General features: G+C 40.3%; 1 protein-coding gene across 1 annotated transcript in view; it reads left to right on the top strand.

Moving 5' to 3' along the window:
- The window catches only part of LOC119418463 (kelch-like protein 29), a 405,803-nt gene that overhangs the window by 191,453 nt on the left and 192,498 nt on the right, over nucleotides 1–21,852 (top strand). Inside the window, exon 5 of the mRNA XM_037685752.1 lies at nucleotides 1,417–1,941. Coding sequence (XP_037541680.1) covers nucleotides 1,417–1,941 — 525 coding nt within the window. The remainder of the gene's footprint in view (nucleotides 1–1,416; nucleotides 1,942–21,852) is intronic.

Raw genomic sequence — 21,852 nt, 5'->3', positions numbered from 1 at the left:
ATAATAATAATTTATGGTGTTAATACATGGATTAAAGTTCTAATAATAATAATAATTTATGGTGTTCATACATGTATTAAAGTTCTAATTATATTAATAAAGTTAATTTATTTATGCCCTTCAAAGGACTTTCTATGCTATAATTTTTTTAAATATATCTGACAACCTGGGCAGCACGGTGGCACAGTTGTTAAAGCTGCCACCTCTCAGCAGGAAGGTCGTCGGTTCAAATCCTGTCTGGGGGCCTTTCTGGGTGGAGTTAGCATGTTCTGTCTGTGCATGTGTGGGTTTTCTCCAGGTACTCCAGTTTCCTCCCACAGACCAAAAACATGCATGTTAGACTGATTGGTAACTCTAAATTGTCCCTAGGTGTGAGTGAGAGAGTGAATGGTTGTTTGTCTCTGTGTCTCTTTGATGGACGGGAGACCTGTCCAGCATGTCTCCCACTTTATCATGCAAGTCAGCGGGTGATGAGCATTCCTTCAATGAATACAAATGTTTGCGGTATGAATCTTTTTTCCTACATGGACATACTTCTTTTGTCAACACATTTCAGTTTAGCTCTAAACACTTTTTTAGTTTTTTTGACAGCTGTGAGCATTTGTAGTAGGTTAAAGCATAACAATAAGCTGCTTTTCTTTAATATTACTTGGCTTTGTTTCTATCTTGAACAACAGTTCTACAGTTTCTAAATAACTTTCAGGGTATTGTGCAGTTTCAAGGTTACTGAAGCGTTTGTTTGGCTGAAACTAAAATATTTCAAAACTATTTCTAAAAGAAATGTCAGCTTTTGAAAAGTGGAACAAAATATGTATGTTAGACAAATAATAAATAAATATAACTACACATATTCTCACAAAAAAAAGTCTTGTGCATAAATATGATCAAAAGAAAATCACCAAATTAGATTTAGAGAAACTGCATTCCAGCTGTCACCTTCTCACCTAAAAATGAACATTTTGTCATAAAACAGAAATGTGATACGTCAGTTAGACATGCTACTACAAACACAGTTGGTTAAACAACTTTTTTCACATTCATACCATAAAAATTCTTACACACTTGTAAAAAAAAAAAAAAAAAAAAAAGTAAATCTGTGTTACATGAAATAAAACAATTGAATTTTAGGTGTGTTGATTTAAAAATATTGTATTTCCAATTCATTATAAAAAATCGAACTCAAATAATTTATTAATTACCATTTAATGTAATTTTATACATATTCAGAATATATAAATTGTTACATATCTTACAATAAATGGACATTCTGTTCTACAAAACATTGATATTTCATGGAAATTAAGTCCAAGGTTTCGAATATTGATTACATTAAAAGCAATTGTTAAACTGATGGAACGGCACAAAGACTGATGGACCGTTTCATCTTTTTATTTATTACTTTTGTTTATTAATCAGGACCAAACTGGGCCACACCGGTCGCAGCTGTCAGCCAGCCGAGTCTCCTGCCCCACACCTACACCCTCCCTCAACCTCCATCGTTCAGCCACAGTGTCACAGCTCAGTCACCCATCATAGGAGTGACCCCGTCCATCCAGGCGCCGATGGCCCCGCAGCATCCCCTCATGACCACCCACTTCCAGCTCACGCCTCAGTCCACTCAGCAGCCGCACTCCATGGTGCTGAGCCTGCCCAGCCAGCCTCCCTACGTGTCGGCCCAGCCAACGGTTACACCGTCCGCCCTCGCTGCCCAAGCCAACCAGGTGGTTCATCCGAACCCTCACAGCATCATGGGCAATGGCCACCTGACCTCTCACTCCAGCCTCCTCCAGCCCCCCGCTCTGCCCCTCACCAACGGACAGGCAGCACTGGTGCATGCCCAGCCTACTGCTGCAGACAATCAGGACGGTCCCAATGGGTTGCAAATGCTACGGACAGTCGGGAGTGGGAAGTACGAGTTCAGTGACCCGGGACACCCCAAAGGTAAGCAGACAGTCTTTGGTGAACAGCAAGACATTGTTTTTGTTGTGTGTTTTAAAATAAAATCACTATATACTGCATGCCTTTCAAGGCCAAATCAAAGCAGATTTGTTTGGTCCCGAGCTTAAAAGAGAATCCAAGCTTGAACATTGTTTGCTACCAAATCAATGTCCTCATAGCTTTATCGCGGGTGACCTTTCCCTTATGCGGGGCTTTGCTGGAATGAAACACATAGGCCTCTGCCCTCTGTCTTTAAACCAGAGCAATTTTGGATGCCAGCCCTCATAAAAAAGGCTTTAAACATCCAAGCAAGAAGTTGTTGAGATGCAGTTTGCAACCAGAAACCAATTCACCTCAAAGCTGCTCCAAGGTCACCGAGAACCGTGCACCTGAAGAATAAGAGATGGGTATAACGTAAAGCCAGCCATACCTCCTACGAACCATTCTTCTGATTCTAAACTCCTATACCACAGCAACATCTGTAATACTGTGCTCGGAAATTGCTTTCCACTGTGTCAGGTTAATCTTTTCGCCGCACCGAGCTGCAATGCACGCAAGTCGCACTAAACACGAGGCAGGAAGAGCTTTCAACCCCTGTCCTCACATCTCCCTTACAATCATTTGACGCCTTGTTGACTTGCGCTGTGTTTGTGAAGTTGCTTCACAGCTCCTTCTCACCCCCGAGTCTGCAGAGCCATAAATTGTTTGCTTTAACCTTGCAGTTTATGACGCAGGCTGCACGCTCGAAACAGATGTTCGCAATTCCCCAACCAATTTTCACATTTAATGAAGCTTTTAATTTCGGCTTAGATTGTTTTCTTTTACCTGACTCATTTTGATCAATAAAATGACTCCAAATGAACTTGTAGATTGGGAAGAGGAGGAAAAAAAGCAATTATTTTAGTTAGGGGCGGGCTGGCTGTGATACCTCGAAATGAGACTGAAGGTAGAAAGGAAAGTGGAAAATTAGATTGGCTCATCTGCTTTGTCCCGTTGAATCCAAACTTTTTTACCTCTATCGTTAATAGACCTACGATCCATTTACAAGTCAGAACGTATTTATCTTTGTGGTCAAAGACACATTAAGTTTGATTGGATGACAGTATTTTTAAACATCAGTTATACGGGAATAATCCTGATTGGTATTGGATAGACTTAGGTCTTGCAGGAATGGGTTAAATGGTAGTCAGTAAATTTGTTGTGATAAGATCTTTTAGTCGACTGCGTTGCGGACATAAATACTTTTCTTCTGTAATCACGATAATGCCACCGAGACCGTTCTGGCCTGCAGTAACTGTCCTGCTCTAATGTTCTCTTTAAGCTTTTCTGTCCTTCTCTTCAAAGCCTTGCGAGTTTTCAGACACTTGTTGGTGTTTAAGCATTTAACATTATCTGGGATATCTGTGGATATTCATGTTTTCAGTCCCAGCTCATCACCGTTGATCAGAAACCCTAATGTTTTTAGGGTTTACGTTACAAAGTAAAGCTAAGGTGTTGGTTTAAGAAGTTTAGTCTTTCAGGCTGATAATGCAAGAGTTGTGGAAAGTGTTGCCATAACAAGGAGGGAACACAAATATGTTTTTCATAGTAAGCATTTCTGTGTAGTTTGAAGCAGAAGCTGTATTTTTTCCATATCGACGTAAGTGGCAATTTCATTTTAAGCAAAAAACTCTTCCGATTTGTTGGCACTTATTTGATTTTTTAAATTTTTTTATATCTAAGCCAAACCCCACCAGTTTGCCCAGCCCCTGTCCGTCAAGCAGCTACCTTTTCCGTTTAAGTATTTTTAGTGGTTTTAAACAACCGTTTAAAGCTGAGAAAGCAGTCTTTGAGAGTGCCACTTTAAGATTCAGAACCGCTGCTTGTTTCATGATTTTGATTTTAAAGTGACTGCATCCACACAGTTGAGACTTGTAATGAATTCAAGTTTACTCATCTCAAGTCCTGCAGCTGAACAACCGTGTGTTGAAACAAACATCAGGCAGAGACTTGAGCTGCTGCTAATCCTGCAGGCTGGGAATTTTTATATTTTATATCTTTTTCACCAGCCCAATGGATCAACATCAGGGCTTAATTTGTAAATTGATCCATGCCGGAATGCAAATAGTGGGTGGGCTGGTGGTGGGGGGTGTCTAGGGGTCCTCCCCCAGAAAATTTTGAATAAAGTCTATGCGATTTCCTGTATTTTGGTGCATTTTAACGTGTTGTTAAACATCTATGTTTACCTACATTTATACAGTTCAGAGCCCAACACTGTCCCTGCTCATTGTTGTCTGACTACATGTGAAACCTCCAGGTGCCTACCTTTGTCTGTTCATGGTGTCTGCCTGTGGACTCCTGCCCATGTCAGGTTAGCTGGGTTGGCACTCACTCACCCCACTAGGGGCGGAGACTTTTTTAAGGGTAGAGGCAGAAGTGCTACTTGAAGGGGCATCTCGTATGCTCCTAAGTGACTGTTGTGTTTAAAATGAATGTTTATGTAATTATTTTCAGTTTACATATCCTATATAAGTTTTATTCATTCAGGGCAATCATATTTGTTCATAACTTTATTATTAGTAAGCCTGAGAGTTACCGGATCCAAGCAGAAGGTTACCAGAACACACCCTGTCAAATTAAGAGCGTTCCCAGATCCTGTTCCGGCAGGATCCGGCTCAAATTAAACACTGATCAACATGGAAGAGGATGCACATATTATCCCAGAAAAGCTGAGCTCACTCATGAACATAGTGTCTGCTATGAAATCCTTTCAAAATAAACTACACTAGCAGAAATAGATGCTGAGATGCTCCCAAGTAGTTTTTTCTTTTCTTCTGTTTTTTATTTGTATAATGGAAAGACTGTGGGCTTGGGTAAGTGATGCTTACCCAGAAAAGCACCATAAGGAATTCAGTCTTTGAGATCATTTCACTTTAAGATTTAGGACCGCTGCTCACTCCATGATTTTGATGTTAAAGTAACTGTATTCACACGGTTGTTGTTTTTTTTTTTTATTTAAAGGGTTTTACATTAATTCTTTGAATTTGAGCATTATATGTACATTGCATATATTTGAAAATCAGTCCTTTTGCCCAGTGGTACCAATGTAGAAGAACAAAAACTATCAAATATAAAGCTATAAATCATGGTCTTTGTTGACAAGTGAACAGAGCTGCTCTGGCCATGAAGCCATTCTCATTGTGTTTAAAAATGGACTCAAAGGGGTTCTTGACCAGAAATCAGCGAGGAGACATTTGGGAATGAGGATATGTTGCGTTATGTTGACCAGTACCTCACATCTGGTGGCTTTCAGAAGCGATCGAGCAGTCGTTTGCAAAACAAAAGTTCCCGCTGACAGAACGCTGGTATAAGCACTGACGGGCTGAGATGCTTTAGTGGCTTTTTGATGGTAACAGCCTGAAACTCAGAGGGGGGAAGAAAAGCGCTTTTTCTTTAATTCAGCCTCACAAACAGGCCGTTTGTATCCATGTGTGTGCGGCTACATGCGTGCCTAACTTCCTGGGTGTGACTTGGTGGATGTTTTGTCAGACTGTCAGCCTTAAAGTCAAGATGACGGTGACGGAAATCACAGTTTACGTTTGATTTGGTTTTGTCTTCAAAGGGAGCAATTTGTCTTTGCTCTGTATCGGTGGGTACATCAAAAAGTACACGCTTCACTTCTCTTTGAGTCCGTCTGTGTGTCTGTCTACCTATTTCTGTTTGCAGTATATATTAAATGTGTGTTTGTGAATGCAGTTGCCATGTGCGGTGTGTGTGAGCATGCATGTGTGTGTGTGGGTTTACACAGAGCTGCTGGAAGGCAGCTTTAACTTCATAACCTACTGCGATCCTCCAGTCACCTGGCTGTGATCTGCCTACCTGGTTTCTCCATCCACAGCGGGGCTTTTCATAATACCTGCCTGTCATGTCTGCACAAATCAAACTCCTTCTCACTGGTTAATTTTCTCACCGCCGCTCGCTCCCCCTGCTTTCCTTTTTATTGTCTTCTCTTTGTTTTTCTCTCAAACGCTGATTCTTATCTCAATAAAAACATATTCTCGCCAAGATTCTTTGCCTAACATCTGCAGCCGCCACGAGCGATCCCGCTTTTGCAGAAATGCGGGAATTCGACATGACTGACGCTGTTGTTGTTTAAGAGGACGCCTTAAAAGGAAAAAGAAAGAAAAATAAGAACAAGGGGGCCGTACACAGGAGGAGGTGAGATTAGAAGAGATAGGGAGGTTGAAGCTGATGAAGATAAAGAGAGGAAGATGCTGAGAGTGGAGGTGGTGTGTGTCTATTGACCGAGTCATTAAAATCGATGGTTGCACTGATGAATATCAGCCAAGGGAAGCTAGTTTCCAGCTCAGCAGGGATGAATTCGCTCATTGCAAATGTGGCTGAACACCATTTAAAGGCAGCTCACGGCTGAAAACGAATTTTCATTTCAAACCCCACTCTTTATTCCTGCAGATCTGCATCTGATACAGGGGCCAAATTGTGTTTTTGAGCATATTCTCCGAGCTCGGCGTGGAGCGAGTACGACAGAGCTTTAGGGCCACGCTAAAACAAAATTAATAACACATTGCCACGCTATGAAAAAAATAAAACTAAAGCCATAAAATTACAAGAATAAAGTTGTACAAGGCTTTTTTTTTTTTTTGCAGCGCTCGTTTATTAATTTTTTTCCACAAGTCTGCTCCATGACGCAACCTGTCAATCAATCCAGTAGGCGTGTCAGCAAATGCTCCTTACCTGCAGAGAGCTGCTGCAGCCCGTCATGATACTGATCATAATCTGATGTTGATGTGCTCACAGATTAAGTATCTCCTTATTTGTAAAACCAGTACCAAAGTATAACTTAACAAGATTCTCAACATTCTTCATTTTACCTCAGTTAAAATGCGGTAAAACCTGCTTTATCGTGTCGGAGTTCGGATAATATTACGACTCATTTTAGCTTTGGATTGGTCATTTGCTGACACGCCTACTGGATTGATTGACAGGTTGCATCGTGGATCCAACTTGGGGAGAAAACAAAACAAAACACGAGAGCTGCCAAATAACTCTTACGACTTTATTCTCGTAACTTTATGGCTTTTGTTTATTTTTTCGTTGCGTAGCCCTAAAGCTCCATCGTAAGCGAGAAGTGAGGCTGTTGTTTGTAGCTGTGTTGCGGTCAGGCCTCATGTTAAGCAATGGGTTTGTTTTTTTTCCCCATTCTATTAAAATTGAGGAGTTGAAATTGAAGTTAGGGAGTCACAGACTGATCTGCAGGGGCACCTGCCGCACTCCTGAGCCACAGCTCCACACCTCTTTTGTCATGTCAAACATCCTTTTAACACTTCATTCCATCTCAGTGCCCTTCTACTTCTCTCTTTTCTGTCAGACACAGCCCCTTAAAACACACACACAGGAAGATTCATGCAATGCATAAACTCGCACACACCTCTAGACACAAACACAATATGAGTCCACTGTTGTCGTCCACACACGCACACACACACAGCCGCCGCCGCCTCCTCCTGGCCCCGGGAAGTTCATCTTCCAGTCAGCTCACATCAACCTTCATCTGGGGACCGCGCTGCTGTGGAGCTGCTAGTGAATGCAATTAAGATGTCTTGCTGAGTTAAGATCAGAGTTTTACTTTGCCACGGCGAGATCGGCAAAGGCCGCCCATCCAGCGCGGAGCCCGTCCTCGCTCCACTGCGACCGCTCCATCTCTCTTATCTGCCTTATTCATGCTTTGGCCTCGCTTAGATTTTAATTACACATTTGTGGTTGTTTATGTTTGGGCTGAGCATAATGCCTCCGCCACCTCTCTGCTCACTCACGTTGCTCTGCATGCAAAAGCAAAGACACGACAGATCAACGAATTAGCAGAAGTCTTCAGGTTTTGTGCACTCGTTCTGTTTATTTAAAGGGAGATACAATCTTGGTCGTTAAACGTGCACCTACAGCTTAAAGTATTAGCAATGTGTAAATATTTATTTTCATTTAACCACTAGAACGTACTGCTAGCGTGACAGGCCAGTTATTAAAAACCCAACCAGTTTGTGATAGCCACATGGAGACCATTAATCATAGCCAGCACATTAATTAAACCTTCGCCTTTCCTTTCTCTGCCCCTTCTCTCAGTCTCTATCTCCACTCTGCTGGAGTGCACATCATCACGACTACATAAAAAAAAGAGCACTGACAGAAAGGAATACAAACTAAGTAAGAGATGTGCGTTCTTTTTCTTTTCCCCACAATTTTACTTTTCAACGTGCTGACTCAGATCAGCGTGCGTGCAAAGCAGTGGGCAAATTAATTAGAATCACTGCGGTGTTGTGCTGCGCGATTATCTTCAAGCTATCCACATCAGGATTAGCTAAAGCAGAACTGGGGTTATTATGAATCCAAAACAGGCTTAACTCGGGATGTAAAACGCGCTTGTGTGATGACATTTCTTAATTTGCTCCAGTGGAAACGAGAATACGCGCAACCTTCTGGGAAAACGTAAAAAAATATATATTAATGAGGTTGAAACGTGCAGGTAATTCTCTGAAATTAATACGTGCAACGCTGTAACCTTGGTCTACGAGTCCACATGGGGCTTTGTGTATTAATGACGTTGAGTCGAGCATCTAATTTCAGGACGGCAGCAGGTGCGAGGTGCTCGTGTTGCCCCGGAGCCTCCTGACTCCACCATCTTAACGTTGTTTAGGGTGGGCATCCGTTAAGAAGGAGTGCAGCTCGAGCTCGAACAGGAAAACAGGAGGTGAGCAGCAGTGGATCATGCGAAGCGACAGGAAGGAAAAGCCACACGCCCTCCTTCTATCTCACCCTCGTTATCGTATTTTAAAGGAGAGGCGCCCAGCCAGTGGCCCCGTGCATTGTATCCCCCACTCTCGGTTAATATAAGGACAGCAGATAGCTCATTAAGATTTATCGCTCCTCGTCCACCTACTTCATGCAGAACGCGGAGCCGCCTCCATTAATCACCGGGATTTCAAGATAAAGCTCGGTGGCGGCGGAGGACCGGGAGCCTGACAGCCTGGCTGCTTTATGCATAATCACAGGCGTGGAGCAGCCGCACGGCTCCCCGCCACGCTGAAGGGGGCACCGCGTCTTCATCTTCCCCTGGTCTTCACAACCTGTCTTTCCCACCCGTCCTCGTTACAACTCCTCTGTCTTTTATACCCAGTTCCTCATCATCCTCACATCCACCCTCTTCCCTCACCTACTTACACCCTTTGGTTTGTATCATCTTCTCTCCCCTTATCATTTTCTCACCGTCCTCACCTGTTCCATGCATTTATTTCCCCTTCAGTGCTTCAGCAGTTGTCAGCTATACCTTTAACAGCTGTATTTCTTCACCTTAGTGTTGCTTCTGTCAGTGAGGTGGCTGCAGAACATTCACAAGTAGAAGAAAATAGTACAAGTTGGTTAGCAAATACAAAAACAGATTGCTTATTTGCCTCTGGCAGTTGGACAAATAGTATTTTTTGCCCCGTGAATTGCAGAAAATAAAAATAATTTTCTGCTCTTAGGTCATCAACTTGGTGGTTGAAAATAATAAACTCACAACAAAATAATGATTTTATCAAATTGTATTAAATTGAAGGCCTACCTTGTCTTGAAGGCGTGCACTTTGCCTGCTGTCTTTCATGCCTAAGCTTTAAAATAAGTGGTCTTGTGTTGAGAAATGGAGTTGGAGCCATTTTGGTCAGACATTGATAATAATGTGTGGTGTTTCAAGTCATCGATGATGACTCGGCTACTACCAAATCGTATTTTAACTCAAAGTTTCTGAAGTTTTCATTCATTCATTCTTTATTTAGACAGTTTTGATGTTGACGGTATTAGAACTATTTTTGTGTTGGGGAAAGTTTTTACCTGTGGCAGCCATCTTGAAACCAAAGTTATTCAGTTGTAGATGTGCATTCAATGGTCAGTTTCTGAACGTATCAGTTCATTTCTTCAGTAGTTCCTAAGGTATTTTTCCAGCAAACAATGTTCCTATGTTGGGAAGGTGATGATCAATAACATGAATATATTTTTTTTAGCTCTGGCCTTGAGTTAAGGCTACATGCTTTAGAGAAATAATTTAGTATTCTTTTCATTTTGATTGGGGGCTTAAAGTTCAGGTGTCAGTTAGGGTTGGGTGACTGCAGCAGCCATTACAGATTTGAGTGGTCAGACAATAATTTCTTTTTCACAGACAATATTTTTTGACATTTAATCAAATTAAAGTTCCTCTTTCAAATGTTTTGACCTCTAAATGACTGAACATCTCAAATTCCAACTCAGACATGATGAAATACACTCTGATTGTTGCAGTCTCTCTCATTTATTTCCAACAACAAGGTCTCTAACCTTCGCTCAGGTATTGGGCCAGTCCACAGTGCAACACCATCACTGTTGTTTTATTGCTCGGACAATATCGGCTTGATTTATTTATTTTAGTTAACAACAAACAAAACTAGAATATGGGCAGCACGGTGGCACAGTTGGTAAAGCTTCTGCTTCTCGGCAAGAATGCTGCCTGTTCGAATCCCGGCTGGGGAACCTTTCTGGGTGGAGTTTGCATGTTCTCTCTGTGCATGCATGGGTTTTATCCGGGTAATGCAGTTTCCTCCCACAGACCAAAAACATGCATGTTAGACTAATTGGTAACTCTAAATTGTCCCTAGGTGTGAGTGAGAGAGTGATTGGTTGTTTGTCTCTGTGATGGACTGGAGACCTGTCCAGGGTGTCCCCCACCTCTCGTACAATGATGGCTGGACATGGGCAGCAGTGACCCCTGTGACCCGAAAAGGAAGAAGTGGGCAAAGATGGTATGGTATAAAGTTTATTCATTTTAAAAAAGTACAAAACAATTCCATAACAATATAAAAAAAGATACAAAAGTTTTAAAATGAAAGGCAGCAGAAAGAAGAAAAAATCTTATTTTATCTGCCCCTTTTTTCAAACAATTATTTCAATCATAATAATTTTCAAGTAACAGAACAAAATGAATAACTTTCTAATTTTTCTAATTCTAATACAAAACACACACTAAGCTACTTCATATATACTTTTTTAACAATTCAGTTTTGATCTTTTTCTTAAATGTACACATTGACTTGGCATTTTTCACATCACTCTCTAGACCATTCCACAATCCAACTCCTTGGATTGAGGTAGACCTTCCCTTCAGACTAGTTCTGAATTTTGGTTTGACAAATATTTCTATCCCCTTAAGATTATAACAACTTTGTCTTTTAACAAAATTTCTTTGGGTATTTAATGGTAATGTGTTATTTTGAGCCCTATACATAACTGATAAAATACTGTAATCTACCAAATCATGGAACTTCAATAACTTCAGTTGATAAAATAATGTGCTTGATGGGTGACTGTAATGCTTTCTGGTGATAATTCTTACAGCTCTTTTCTGTAAAATAAAAATAGGTTTTGTAAATGTTTTACACGCTTTCCCCCAAACATCAATGAAATAGATTAAATGTGGAACAATGATTGTGTTATACAACATGTACAGAGATGATGGGTGCCTGCGTAATATCATTAAAATTAGAAACATCTTATCTAAAAATGATACAGAAAACTGGTTCATGCATTTGTCACGTCTACACTGGACTATTGCAATAGTTTATTAACTGGGTGTCCAAATACTTTGTTAAAACGTCTTCAGTTGATCCAAAATGCTGCTGCCAGTATCTTAACTGGAGTTAGTGGGAGAGATCATGTCTCTCCAGTTTTAGCTTCTCTCCACTGGCTCCATGTCAAGTCCAGAATTGAATTCAAAATCTTACTTCTAACCTACAAAGCTCTCAACAACCTAGCTCCATCTTATATTTGAGATCTTATTGTTCCATATTTTCGTAACAGAGCACTTCACTCTCAGACTGAAGGCTTACTCATGGTTCCATTTTTTTCCAAAAGCAGAATGAAAGGAAGCTCTTTCAGTTCTCAGGCTCCTCTCTTGTGGAACCAACTTCCAGTTTCTGTCCATGAGGCTGACACATTGTCCAGTTTTAGGACTGGGCTTAAGATTTTCCTTTTTAATAAATCCTGTAGTTAGGGTTGGCTTGTTACTACTGTAGGACAAATTGACCTCATTTCCTTAAATGAATTGTTAAAATTGAAAAGTTTTAATTTGATAATATTTCTGTCTTAACATGTGATTCTTGACCTGCCATTGTGTATCTGTTCCTCTCAAACCCAGCCGGTCGAAGCAGATGACCACTTGTCCTGAGCCTGGTTCTACTAAAGGTTTCTTCCTCACGAGGGAGTTTTTCCTTTCCACTGTCGCCTTCATGCTTGCTCAAGATGAGAGTTCTGTGATGGAGTTAAACTCAAAGCAGTCTGCTCCTCAGATGAATAATGTTAAATTATTATTTTTATATATGAATGTTTCTGTTCAGTGTCCTGAGATGACTTTTGTTGTGACTTGGCGCTATATAAATAAACTGAACTGAACTGAAATGGGATGGATGGATGGATGGATGGATGGATGGAAGGAAAGAAGGAAAGAAAGAAAGAAAGAAAGAAGGAAAGAAGGAAGGAAAGAAAGAAAGAAAACAAAATAAAGAAAACAAAACAAAAACAAACAAAATCATGCCTGAAGTCATTTGGGGAATGTAGCCAGTCCAAACTCAAAAAATCCCAGGGTGTGGGGGTCATGGGCACGGCATGGGGTTAGGTGGGAGACGATGTATCTTCCAACTGGAGTGAACTGGTCATATGCAAATACTTAATTTACTTATAATTCATTTTATTTTCAGCCATGACCTTCACTGGGGGGTGCCGTTGGGGGGGGGGGGGCAGTGTGTCCCTCTTAGATAATGCTAGGAGAAGATGATGACATCCATGCAGTGACAGATCTTGTTCTCTTTAACCTTTCAGCTGCAGGTGATAATCATCTTTAACAGAGAGGCTAGAGTTTTTGGAGTTTGGCGCTCGTTCCTTCAGTTTGATGAATTTAGTTTTTCGTCGATGAAACTTTCTCCACATGTTGAAGCGTTGTGCAGTCATCAGTTTAAAGGAATAAAGATGAAGCTCACTGTTGGACATTCATTAAGCTTCAACATTTCTGGCAATTTTCATATAAAATAAAGACGTTAGACAACGTTGATTAACAACAAAAACCTAAAATAATCCCTGCACACAGAAGGAACTGATTGTAGTTTGCTTGCTGCAGTCGATCAAACAGATACAGTGAGTCTGAAGCTGTTTCTCTCTACTTTGACTCTTTCAAAAGATTTTAGTCTCTCTGACACTTTCCCACGCCCTGGCAGTAATAAAAATGCAAAGTATCATTAAATGGAACAGCCAATGACAAGGTCAAATTTTGAAGTCAGAAATGGTTTGTCAGTCTTTAAAGCAAGTCATTTCTAAGGCAGCCTTTAATATTTTTAGCTCTGTGTGTGTGTGTGTGTGTGTGTGTGTGTGTGTGTGTGTGTGTCATCTGTATGCTTTGACTGAACCCGCAGCTTATGATTTCTTGAGCTTTAAACCTTTTATTGTCATTTTATTTCATTTTGATTCACTATTTGGCTTTAAATAATGACGATAGTTGATGTTTTCAGTTGCTGTCCTGGAGCAGGATATATTAGTGGCCAGTTCGATGTCTCCCTGATTATACTGCACGCTGGATTAGGACCTGCTTGTGTCTCTTGCCGAAAGACGAAAAAAAACAAAATGTTGACTTGCAGAACTGCAGTCCTAAACTTGTATAAAACCCTCCATCACGCTTCACTGTTGCCTACAGAAGCTCATTATTGTAACACTCGCTGCTGGGCGAACTATCTTCCAGCTGCTGCAGCCAAATCCTTTAAAACTTCACTCACCAGTCCGGTCCCTGCTGCTACTTTTCTGGGTTTTTTTATATTTCTTATCGTCTGTTTTTAAATGGAAGTGAGCACGGTGTGTCTTATTTCTGTCGTACTAAGTTTCGTTGACCAGCGCCTGCATCTACAGTCCTGAAAGTTTCTTTGCACTTCTTCCAAAGTGCATGAACAGCAACTCTTGAAACCCCAGTCTGCTTTGAAATGTTCACTTGGGAGAGACTCTGCTGATGTGGTAGAACCACCTTGTGTCTTTATACTGGGCTCAGTCGTGCCTTCTTGTCTGATTTGTGACTTCCACAACCTCGTCTCAGTTCCTCATCCAGTTTTCAGTCATTTGTTTCCATTCAACCTGCACGTGAAAATGATTAGTACAGTGTAAACAGTTAAGCACACACCTGAGTCTGCGCTTAACATCCCTGATGTTGTGCAAATGTACGTAGAAGATTTGATCTTTTCAAGACAAATGATGGTCACACTGTTGTAGGCTTTGATTTATATATTTTATTTCTGTTCTTTCACTTTGCATGTTGTTAACTGCTTAAACTAAGCAATCAAAATGTAAATTTATGAAAACATTTTGGCTTTACATCATTTTTTTATCTCACTGAATCCTTTGCACAGTTCTGTATTTGTCTGCCAGCTTGAGGAATTTCTAATGGTACAACAGGGTTAATAATAGTTGATGATATTATTATTGATAATATTGACAGTTTGGTGATGGGTGCAGGTGAGTTTTTGAGAAATTTTAACAAATCTTTTTTTTTTTCTTTGTTTTCCAGTTTGTTTGCCTATTTTGCTGAGGAAGACCATCTAACGAGCATAAGTTCTTGTAAACTTTAGATTTAAAATATATATTTTAGATTAATGTCATCATAGCCTTATTAGTAATGAAGGAGATTAACGATAAGCATGAGCATTACTTTTAAATTGATTGTTAGGAAAAAATAGTATTTACTCCACTTTAATGCAAAACATGTAGATGTTGTTGTGTTCCTTTAAAAAATAAATATTAATAATTGAACCTTTATTTAAACAGGCAATTCCCACTGCGATCACAGATCTTCTTTGCAAGGGAACCGTGGGCCTGAAGGCCACCTAACGTGCATGTTTTTGGACTGTGGGAGGAAACCGGAGTACCCGGTGAAAACCCACACAGAGAACTCACAAACTCCACACAGAATGACCCCAGGTCTAAAGCAGGAATTGAACCCAGGACCTTTTTGCTATGAGGCAACAGTGCAAACCACTAATCCACACTTCTGTTTTATCAGTAATGTAAAAAAAAAAAAAAAAATGAAGTGAGCGAGGTTAGCCTGTGTCTGGCAGTATGTTGTACTTTATATTAAACATAAAGAGATATTAGTTGCCCGATAACTAAACACATTTATGAACTGTGGGAGGAAGCAGAGGCAGCAGGAGGGAACCTCATACAGAGACAGTAAACAAGCTCCACACAGAAAGAACTCACATATTCTTAGAAGTAAAATTAAAACTTTTCTCCTTGCATTCAAAAAATTCTCAACAAAGATGTTTCATAATTTGTTAGATCTCAGACTGCATGTTGAGGATGACTTTCAGCTACTGCCACACCAAATCTTAACCCAATATTTGTCACATTCATTAAGTTCTAGACATTTGTGTGTTCTGCTGAGTTAATTAGCTGTGGTGGCCATCTTGAATTGGTTTGACAGCAAAAACCGAATCAATTGTAGATGATCCAATGATTATCCTGATGCATGCTCAATAATCCAGGTAGAAAAATCTAAAATAAGTTGTCAGGTCCTTTGGATGGGTTCCAAAAAAACCAAAAATGTAGAAACATTTCGTCTTTCATCCGAAAGACTTCTTCAGTCTGAGGAGCTGTATTCAGCTCAGTCTTATAAATAGCACCTTCTCATAGTGGATCAACCAGTTTGTTGTTGACTTTGAAACTGGCTGTTCACATGATCAAGGAGGACCATCAGCCTAACAATGGCTTGTTAGCGTTTCTACGATTTCCTGTTTTTTGAACCCATCCAGAAGACCTGACTTAACTCTTTTAGATTTTTCTACCTGGATTATTGAGCGTGCATCAGGATACAGTAAAGCCACACTTTAGTCTCACTTTGATTCTTGTTTAATCTTGTGACAAAGTGTGCTGTGTTGTTGCTCAGAGTTTGTAGCTTGAGCCAATGAGCATTTAAAGAGTTCTAAAACTTACAAAATGTCACCGAATGGCCCTGAAACCTTCTGCACCTGAGACATTCCAGAACTGACTCTTCTTGCTCACACATATCTTAAAACAGCCAGTGATTCTTTAACACAGCAGTCATTTTAGCAGGAAGCTAGTCAGTACCAATTTGTTTTATCTGTTGAGATTAGGCCTGTCGCGATAAACAATAAATCAATTAATCACATGATAAATGAAAATTATCAACCTCATTTTTATTTATCAAGTTTGTTTCTTTGTGTTTGTCTCTTTCTACTGAAGACTCTGGATGACTAAAGGCTCAACTCAGGTGCTCTTCACTGACCCCTCCCTTTCTCTTTTCTCTTTAAAATCTGCTTTAACCGTCCAAAATCACATTTTTGGATCATTAAAAGCAATTAAGTTGAGAAGCTAAGCTACGAGCTAAGCTAACATGGTGACCTCGGGAAGAAACCTCCGTCTTGTTGAAGCTCCAAAATTCACAGTTGATACCTGTGCTAGGCTTGTCACGATAACAAATTTTACTGGGCAATTAATTGTCTCAGAAATTATTGTGATAAACGATAATATTGTTTGAAATTTAGCAATAATTAATTGTCAAATTTTTGGAAAAAAATTTGATTTGTTTGGAGTGTAGTACCTTTTTTGACCACCTGATGGCAGTATAAAAATATACGACCCAAAGGATGGCTAGTTGAGCAGCGTGTCTCTTTAAGAAAAATAGGAGGGAGGGCCCTTGATGTGACATGGGCTGACATGGTGTCGTGGCGGATGTTCGGTGATATGAGCTATTTAACATAGTATTTTTCACAAAAAGCTTTTAATAAAAAATCTGTAAACAAGTTGTCAGATACTTTTTGCAGAGAAAAACAACTTTTTACAAGAAGGCATGGATTTCAACCGTGAATTTTGGAGCTCGACAAGAGGTAGGTTTATTCCCAAGGTCGGCCTGTTAGCTTATCTTGTAGCTTAGCTTCTCAGTTTAGCTACTTTTAACGATCCAAAAACGCGATTTTGGATCCTTAAAATAGATTTTAAATAGAAAAGAGAGGGGTCAGTGAAGAACACCAGAGTTGAGCCGTGTCTTCAGTAGAAAGAGAGAGATACGAAGAAACAATAAAGCCAGTAAATGAAAATAAGGTTGGCAATTTTCATTCATCATGCGATTAACTAATTTGTTGTTTATTGCGACAGGCCTAACCCGTGCCTTCGGTTATAAAGTTGTTTTTCTCTGCAAAAACAATCTGAGAACTTGTGCATTGATTTTTTAAATTAAAATCTTTGTGTGAAAAAGGTTATGCTAAAGAGCTCAAACCACACTGAGCGTCCGCCATTTTGAGAACCGAATAAAGGAAGGAGAGAAAGCCCATGACACTTCAAGGGGCCTCCCTCCCATTTTTCTTAGAGACACGCTGCTCGCTCCCACACTATCCATCCTTCAGTTCAAACAGTCTTGTATTCCCATCCAGTGGTAAAAAAAGGTACTACATGCAAAACAATTAACCAACATTTCTTCTTAAAATTTGACAATAATTACTAATTGTCAAATTTCAAACAATATTATAGTTTATCACAATAATTTCTGAGACAATTAATCGCCCAGCAAAATTCGTTATCGTGGCAGGCCTAGTTGAGAGTCGTAATTGCAGTGCAAAGAGAGAAAACTTAAAAGCAAAACAAGAAAAGCAACATCTTTGCAAAAATACCAAAACAATGCAAACATTTCCTGAAGCAGCATGAGCGTGCTGATGTTCATGGTGCAGTCTCTATTTGAGGTTAGCCAAACTTTTTTTTTTGTTTTCCTCCCTTTACCTAGAAACTTTTAAATGGCTTTGATAATGCACGCAGGGCATCTAATAAATACTAATGACAGGACTAGACATTAGCAGGAACTGCTGCCCTCCCCGACTCATTATTCTACCGAGTTAGCAACAGGCTTAGCATGTGGAGAGATATTATTCTCCGGTGACTTAGACAGATGATAATGGCCTGCATTGCAATCAAGTGATCTTTGTTGGCTAGTTCTGCTGTCCTTAGGCCTAATAGTTTTCCTTAGCAGTGACAATGGGATGCCGTAACGGCAATTTACCATTAAGTCTGCTTAAAGTTTTTTATTTGCTCTGATTTCTTCTGTTGGAAATTGTAATTATTCTGCATCAGTCAAGTCATTGCACACTTTTTCTGCTTTCAAATATCAGATATGAACACAGTTTTTGTAAGTAACACTTCTCTGTATTGTACAGAATTAAAAAAAAAAAATATCTATATATCTCGTGTTCGAGATTAAAACTTAGATTACAACTCTACAAGGACACCCCAGCAGTACGCAAGCACTGGAGCATGCTGAACACAATCAGAATTTGTGGGGCCTCTCAGCCTCCTAACAGATTGTTTTTTTTTACTCCCCAGAGAGGGGAGGTGAATGAAGGGAGGCAGAAACTGGATATATAAAAAAAAAAAAAAAAACAAAGGAGGAAAGGTAAAAGAAAAAAGTGATGAAAAGCAAAGATTATTCGCCTGATTCCACTCTGTAGGTTGGTGGAGGCTCATCCCGAGCGTGCAGTCAGCCGCGGACAAACTAACCCCGCTGCTAACCTTTCTGCTTGGGCTGCGGTGACTTTCACAAAGTTACCCAGTAAACACATCTCCTCTGTCTTCAGGGGGGAGATATGACATTTATCCTAAGCTGCCCTACTGACATAGGATTTTAGTTTTTTTAATATATATATATATATATATATGAAATTTTGTACTTTTAAATCCAACCTGGAGGGGAAAAAACATCCCAAATAATCAGGGATCACGCCATCTGTGTAAAGCCTGAAGGGAATTTAAGTAAACCCAACTCGTAAACGCGTGCAAGGTGTGAGAGGAGCCGAGCGGCGTGCCAGCAGCCTCTCATGCTGGGATGCCAGGACTGGCTAAATGTGGTGGGTCCCACACACTGAAGACGAGGGTACGAGAGGTGGTCTTCACTTTACAGTGCTCGTGTAAATTTGTACTTCCATTATGCACAAACTTTTGTTTTTGCATATCTCCCCATTGACTTGCATTTAAGTTCAAGTTCATTTATTGTCATTCGCATCACATGTGGTACATGTGGTGGAACAAAATTGTGTACTCAGGGTCCCAATTATACCCAAAAATAGCAAAAATATAAAGTATAAAAAGAGACTGTATATAAGGATCTAAGATGCTGTATACGCTAAAATATAGGCTAAGCGAACACTAAACAATATGCTAAAAGATCTAAGATATATGCTAAACACTAATAATGTAAATAAGGATTCAAGGATTTTTTAATTGTCATACCATGTCACATGTGCATGTTTATGCTACAAAATTCAAACTCAGGTCCCAGATCAAGAAGCCTAACAATTAACAAATAAATAAATACAAAAGAGTATAAATATATATACTGGTACATATACACACACGCACACACAGACACATATATGTGCACGCGCATAAATAAATAGAGTTAAAAAAAAAGGTAGGATGAGGCTGAATGAAGTCCTGCTTGAGTTCAGCAGTCTGACAGCTGCTCTGAATGCTCCTCAGCCGCCTGCTTGAGGGGAGGGGGAACTGGAACAGACTGTGTACAGGATGAGTGGAGTCCTCCATGATGCGGAGCACCTGCATCGTGATGTGTAGAGGTCCGAGGTGGTAGGAAGGCTGCTCCCCACAGTCACAGCCTCCCTCTGCAGAGCCAAATAATACAGTATATTAATTCAGTTCAATTCAATTTATTTATATAATGCCAAGTCATAACAGACATAATCTCAGGGCACTGAACAGGAACGTTCAAACAGCAGAATGAACATGAGTCTGTAGTGAGTAGATGGGTATGAATGAATACAGCAGCATGAGATCAGCAGCATGGATAATGGCCCAGACATTATCCCAGGGAAGGTGCTGAAAGACTGTGCCCATCAGCTCTGCAAGGTGCTGGCTGACATCTTACTCCTGTCTCACCCTGGCAACAGTTCCCACCTGCATGAAGACCAGCACCATCATCCCAGTTCTTAAGAGCTCTGCAATCACTGGTCTGAATGACTACCGGCCAGTAGCACTCACCCCGATAGTTGCTAAATGCTTCAAAAGACTGGTCATGACCCACATCAAAACAACCATGAACATCAACGAGGACCCTCACCAGTACACATACTGCAAGAATCAATCCACAGAAGACACCATCTCCTCTGTGCTCCACACTGCTCTCACCCACCTGGAGCAGTAGAACTCCTACTTCCGTATGCTTTTTGTGAACTTCACGTCTGCCTTCAACACCATGATTCCCCAGACCCTGATGGACAAACTACTCACACTAGGACTATCTATAAACTGGGTCCTAGACTTCTAAACAAACAGTATGCAGTCTGTGAGGATCCACAACTTCTTTATTTTGTATTTTTCTTTGCGCTTCAAAAACCAACGTTTAAAGTGTGTAATTCTCTATTTTTTTAGTTTAAGCACGTTTTTGAAAACACAAAGGAGTTTTAATTTTTTTGTTAGATGATATGCAAGGTACAAAAGGAAAAGAAAATCTGTCTGTGGACTGATTGCATCTGTGGAGAGCTAGCATCTGTTCCTTCCTCCAGTATCAGACATCCCACATGTTGTAGCTTCTTTTGTTTGTGGTGGCAAAAAAGGAACCGTCCCTCCACAGTGGGCAGGTGGTCATAATGTTGTGGCTGGCTTGGTGTAAGCAGACATCAAAATTTCCTCCTTTGTGCACAACAACTGATGCAGAGCCAAACTTTATCTCTCCGCGGTCTTGTTTACTTTTTATTTATTTATTTTTCTGAGCCCGTTCTACTGCATCTGTGTGTTTTTCTCTGAGCGATAAAAAAAAAAAAAAAGTTCCAGTCAAGTTAAAAACTCAGACTGTGGATGATCCGTGGACAGGAGACTTGTCAGTGCCTGGGGCGAGTTTTGAATCGGGTGCAGTCTCGATGCTGTGGTTTAAAGTCGACTCTGGGTCACGGTAAGCGCTCTGAGGAGACATGATCTAGCTGAAATGATTAATGGTGACCTGTGTTTGTTTGCTCTCGCTCCTCTGTGTGGCTGAATGTGCGACACGCTCAGTCATCGTCTCTCAAGGTGAGGAACAAGTGGCCTTGTCCTTCACTTTTACAGGACATTTGACTAAATTAGCCCTGTATTCCCCTCAGGGTTTATGAGGTGCATTAGACAGCGTCCCGTCCTCCCTGTGATACTTTAAGAGTACCAGCAATAACTAAAGCAGAAGGATTGTTGTGCACCCACTCAGTCCCATTCAAACCCCTTCAAGCGGACAGTATGTTATCTACACCCAGCAGAAACTCCTCACGAGCACCAGCGTAATTAGGATTATTTTTTCACACCATTGTCTCGCCTAAAGTTGAGTATCTGTGCATGTGTGTGTGTGTGTGTGTGTCTGCCGAGGAGAAGATCAACAACCGAGCTTTACATCGACGTCCTCTGTAGCGATTTAGCTGAGTTTTTGCTAATTTGAGATACAAATGTGCAATTTCACGTGGCATGATATGCATAAGAAAAGCGTGCTGCCTTTATAGGATTACAGCTGATCAAGGTTTGCACATTTTTATTTGGCTAAACTTTGATATAACGTGACATTTTTAAGGCTTGCAGGCTTGTATTTCCAAAAGGATACCATGAAATAATCCCAGAAGAGATTTTGACGGTTGTCGGTCCCTCTATTAAAGTTCACAGAAAACACCAAAATAATTAGAAACTTACTTTTGTAATAATCTAAGCTGACGAAGCAATTTTATGTAAACACTAGTCCCTCGTTTATCGCAGGGGATCCGTACCCTGAAGACCCGCGTTAAGTGAAAAACCGCAAAGTAGGAATAATAGTATTAGTAATAAGTAGTAGTTTATTTTAGTATATATATATATATATAT

Source organism: Nematolebias whitei, chromosome 12 (assembly GCF_014905685.2).
Source record: "Nematolebias whitei isolate Nwh7 chromosome 12, NemWhi1, whole genome shotgun sequence".
NCBI lineage: Eukaryota > Metazoa > Chordata > Actinopteri > Cyprinodontiformes > Rivulidae > Nematolebias > Nematolebias whitei.
The sequence above is the reverse complement of the archived record's forward strand: the minus strand, read 5'-3'. Positions and strand labels throughout refer to the sequence as shown.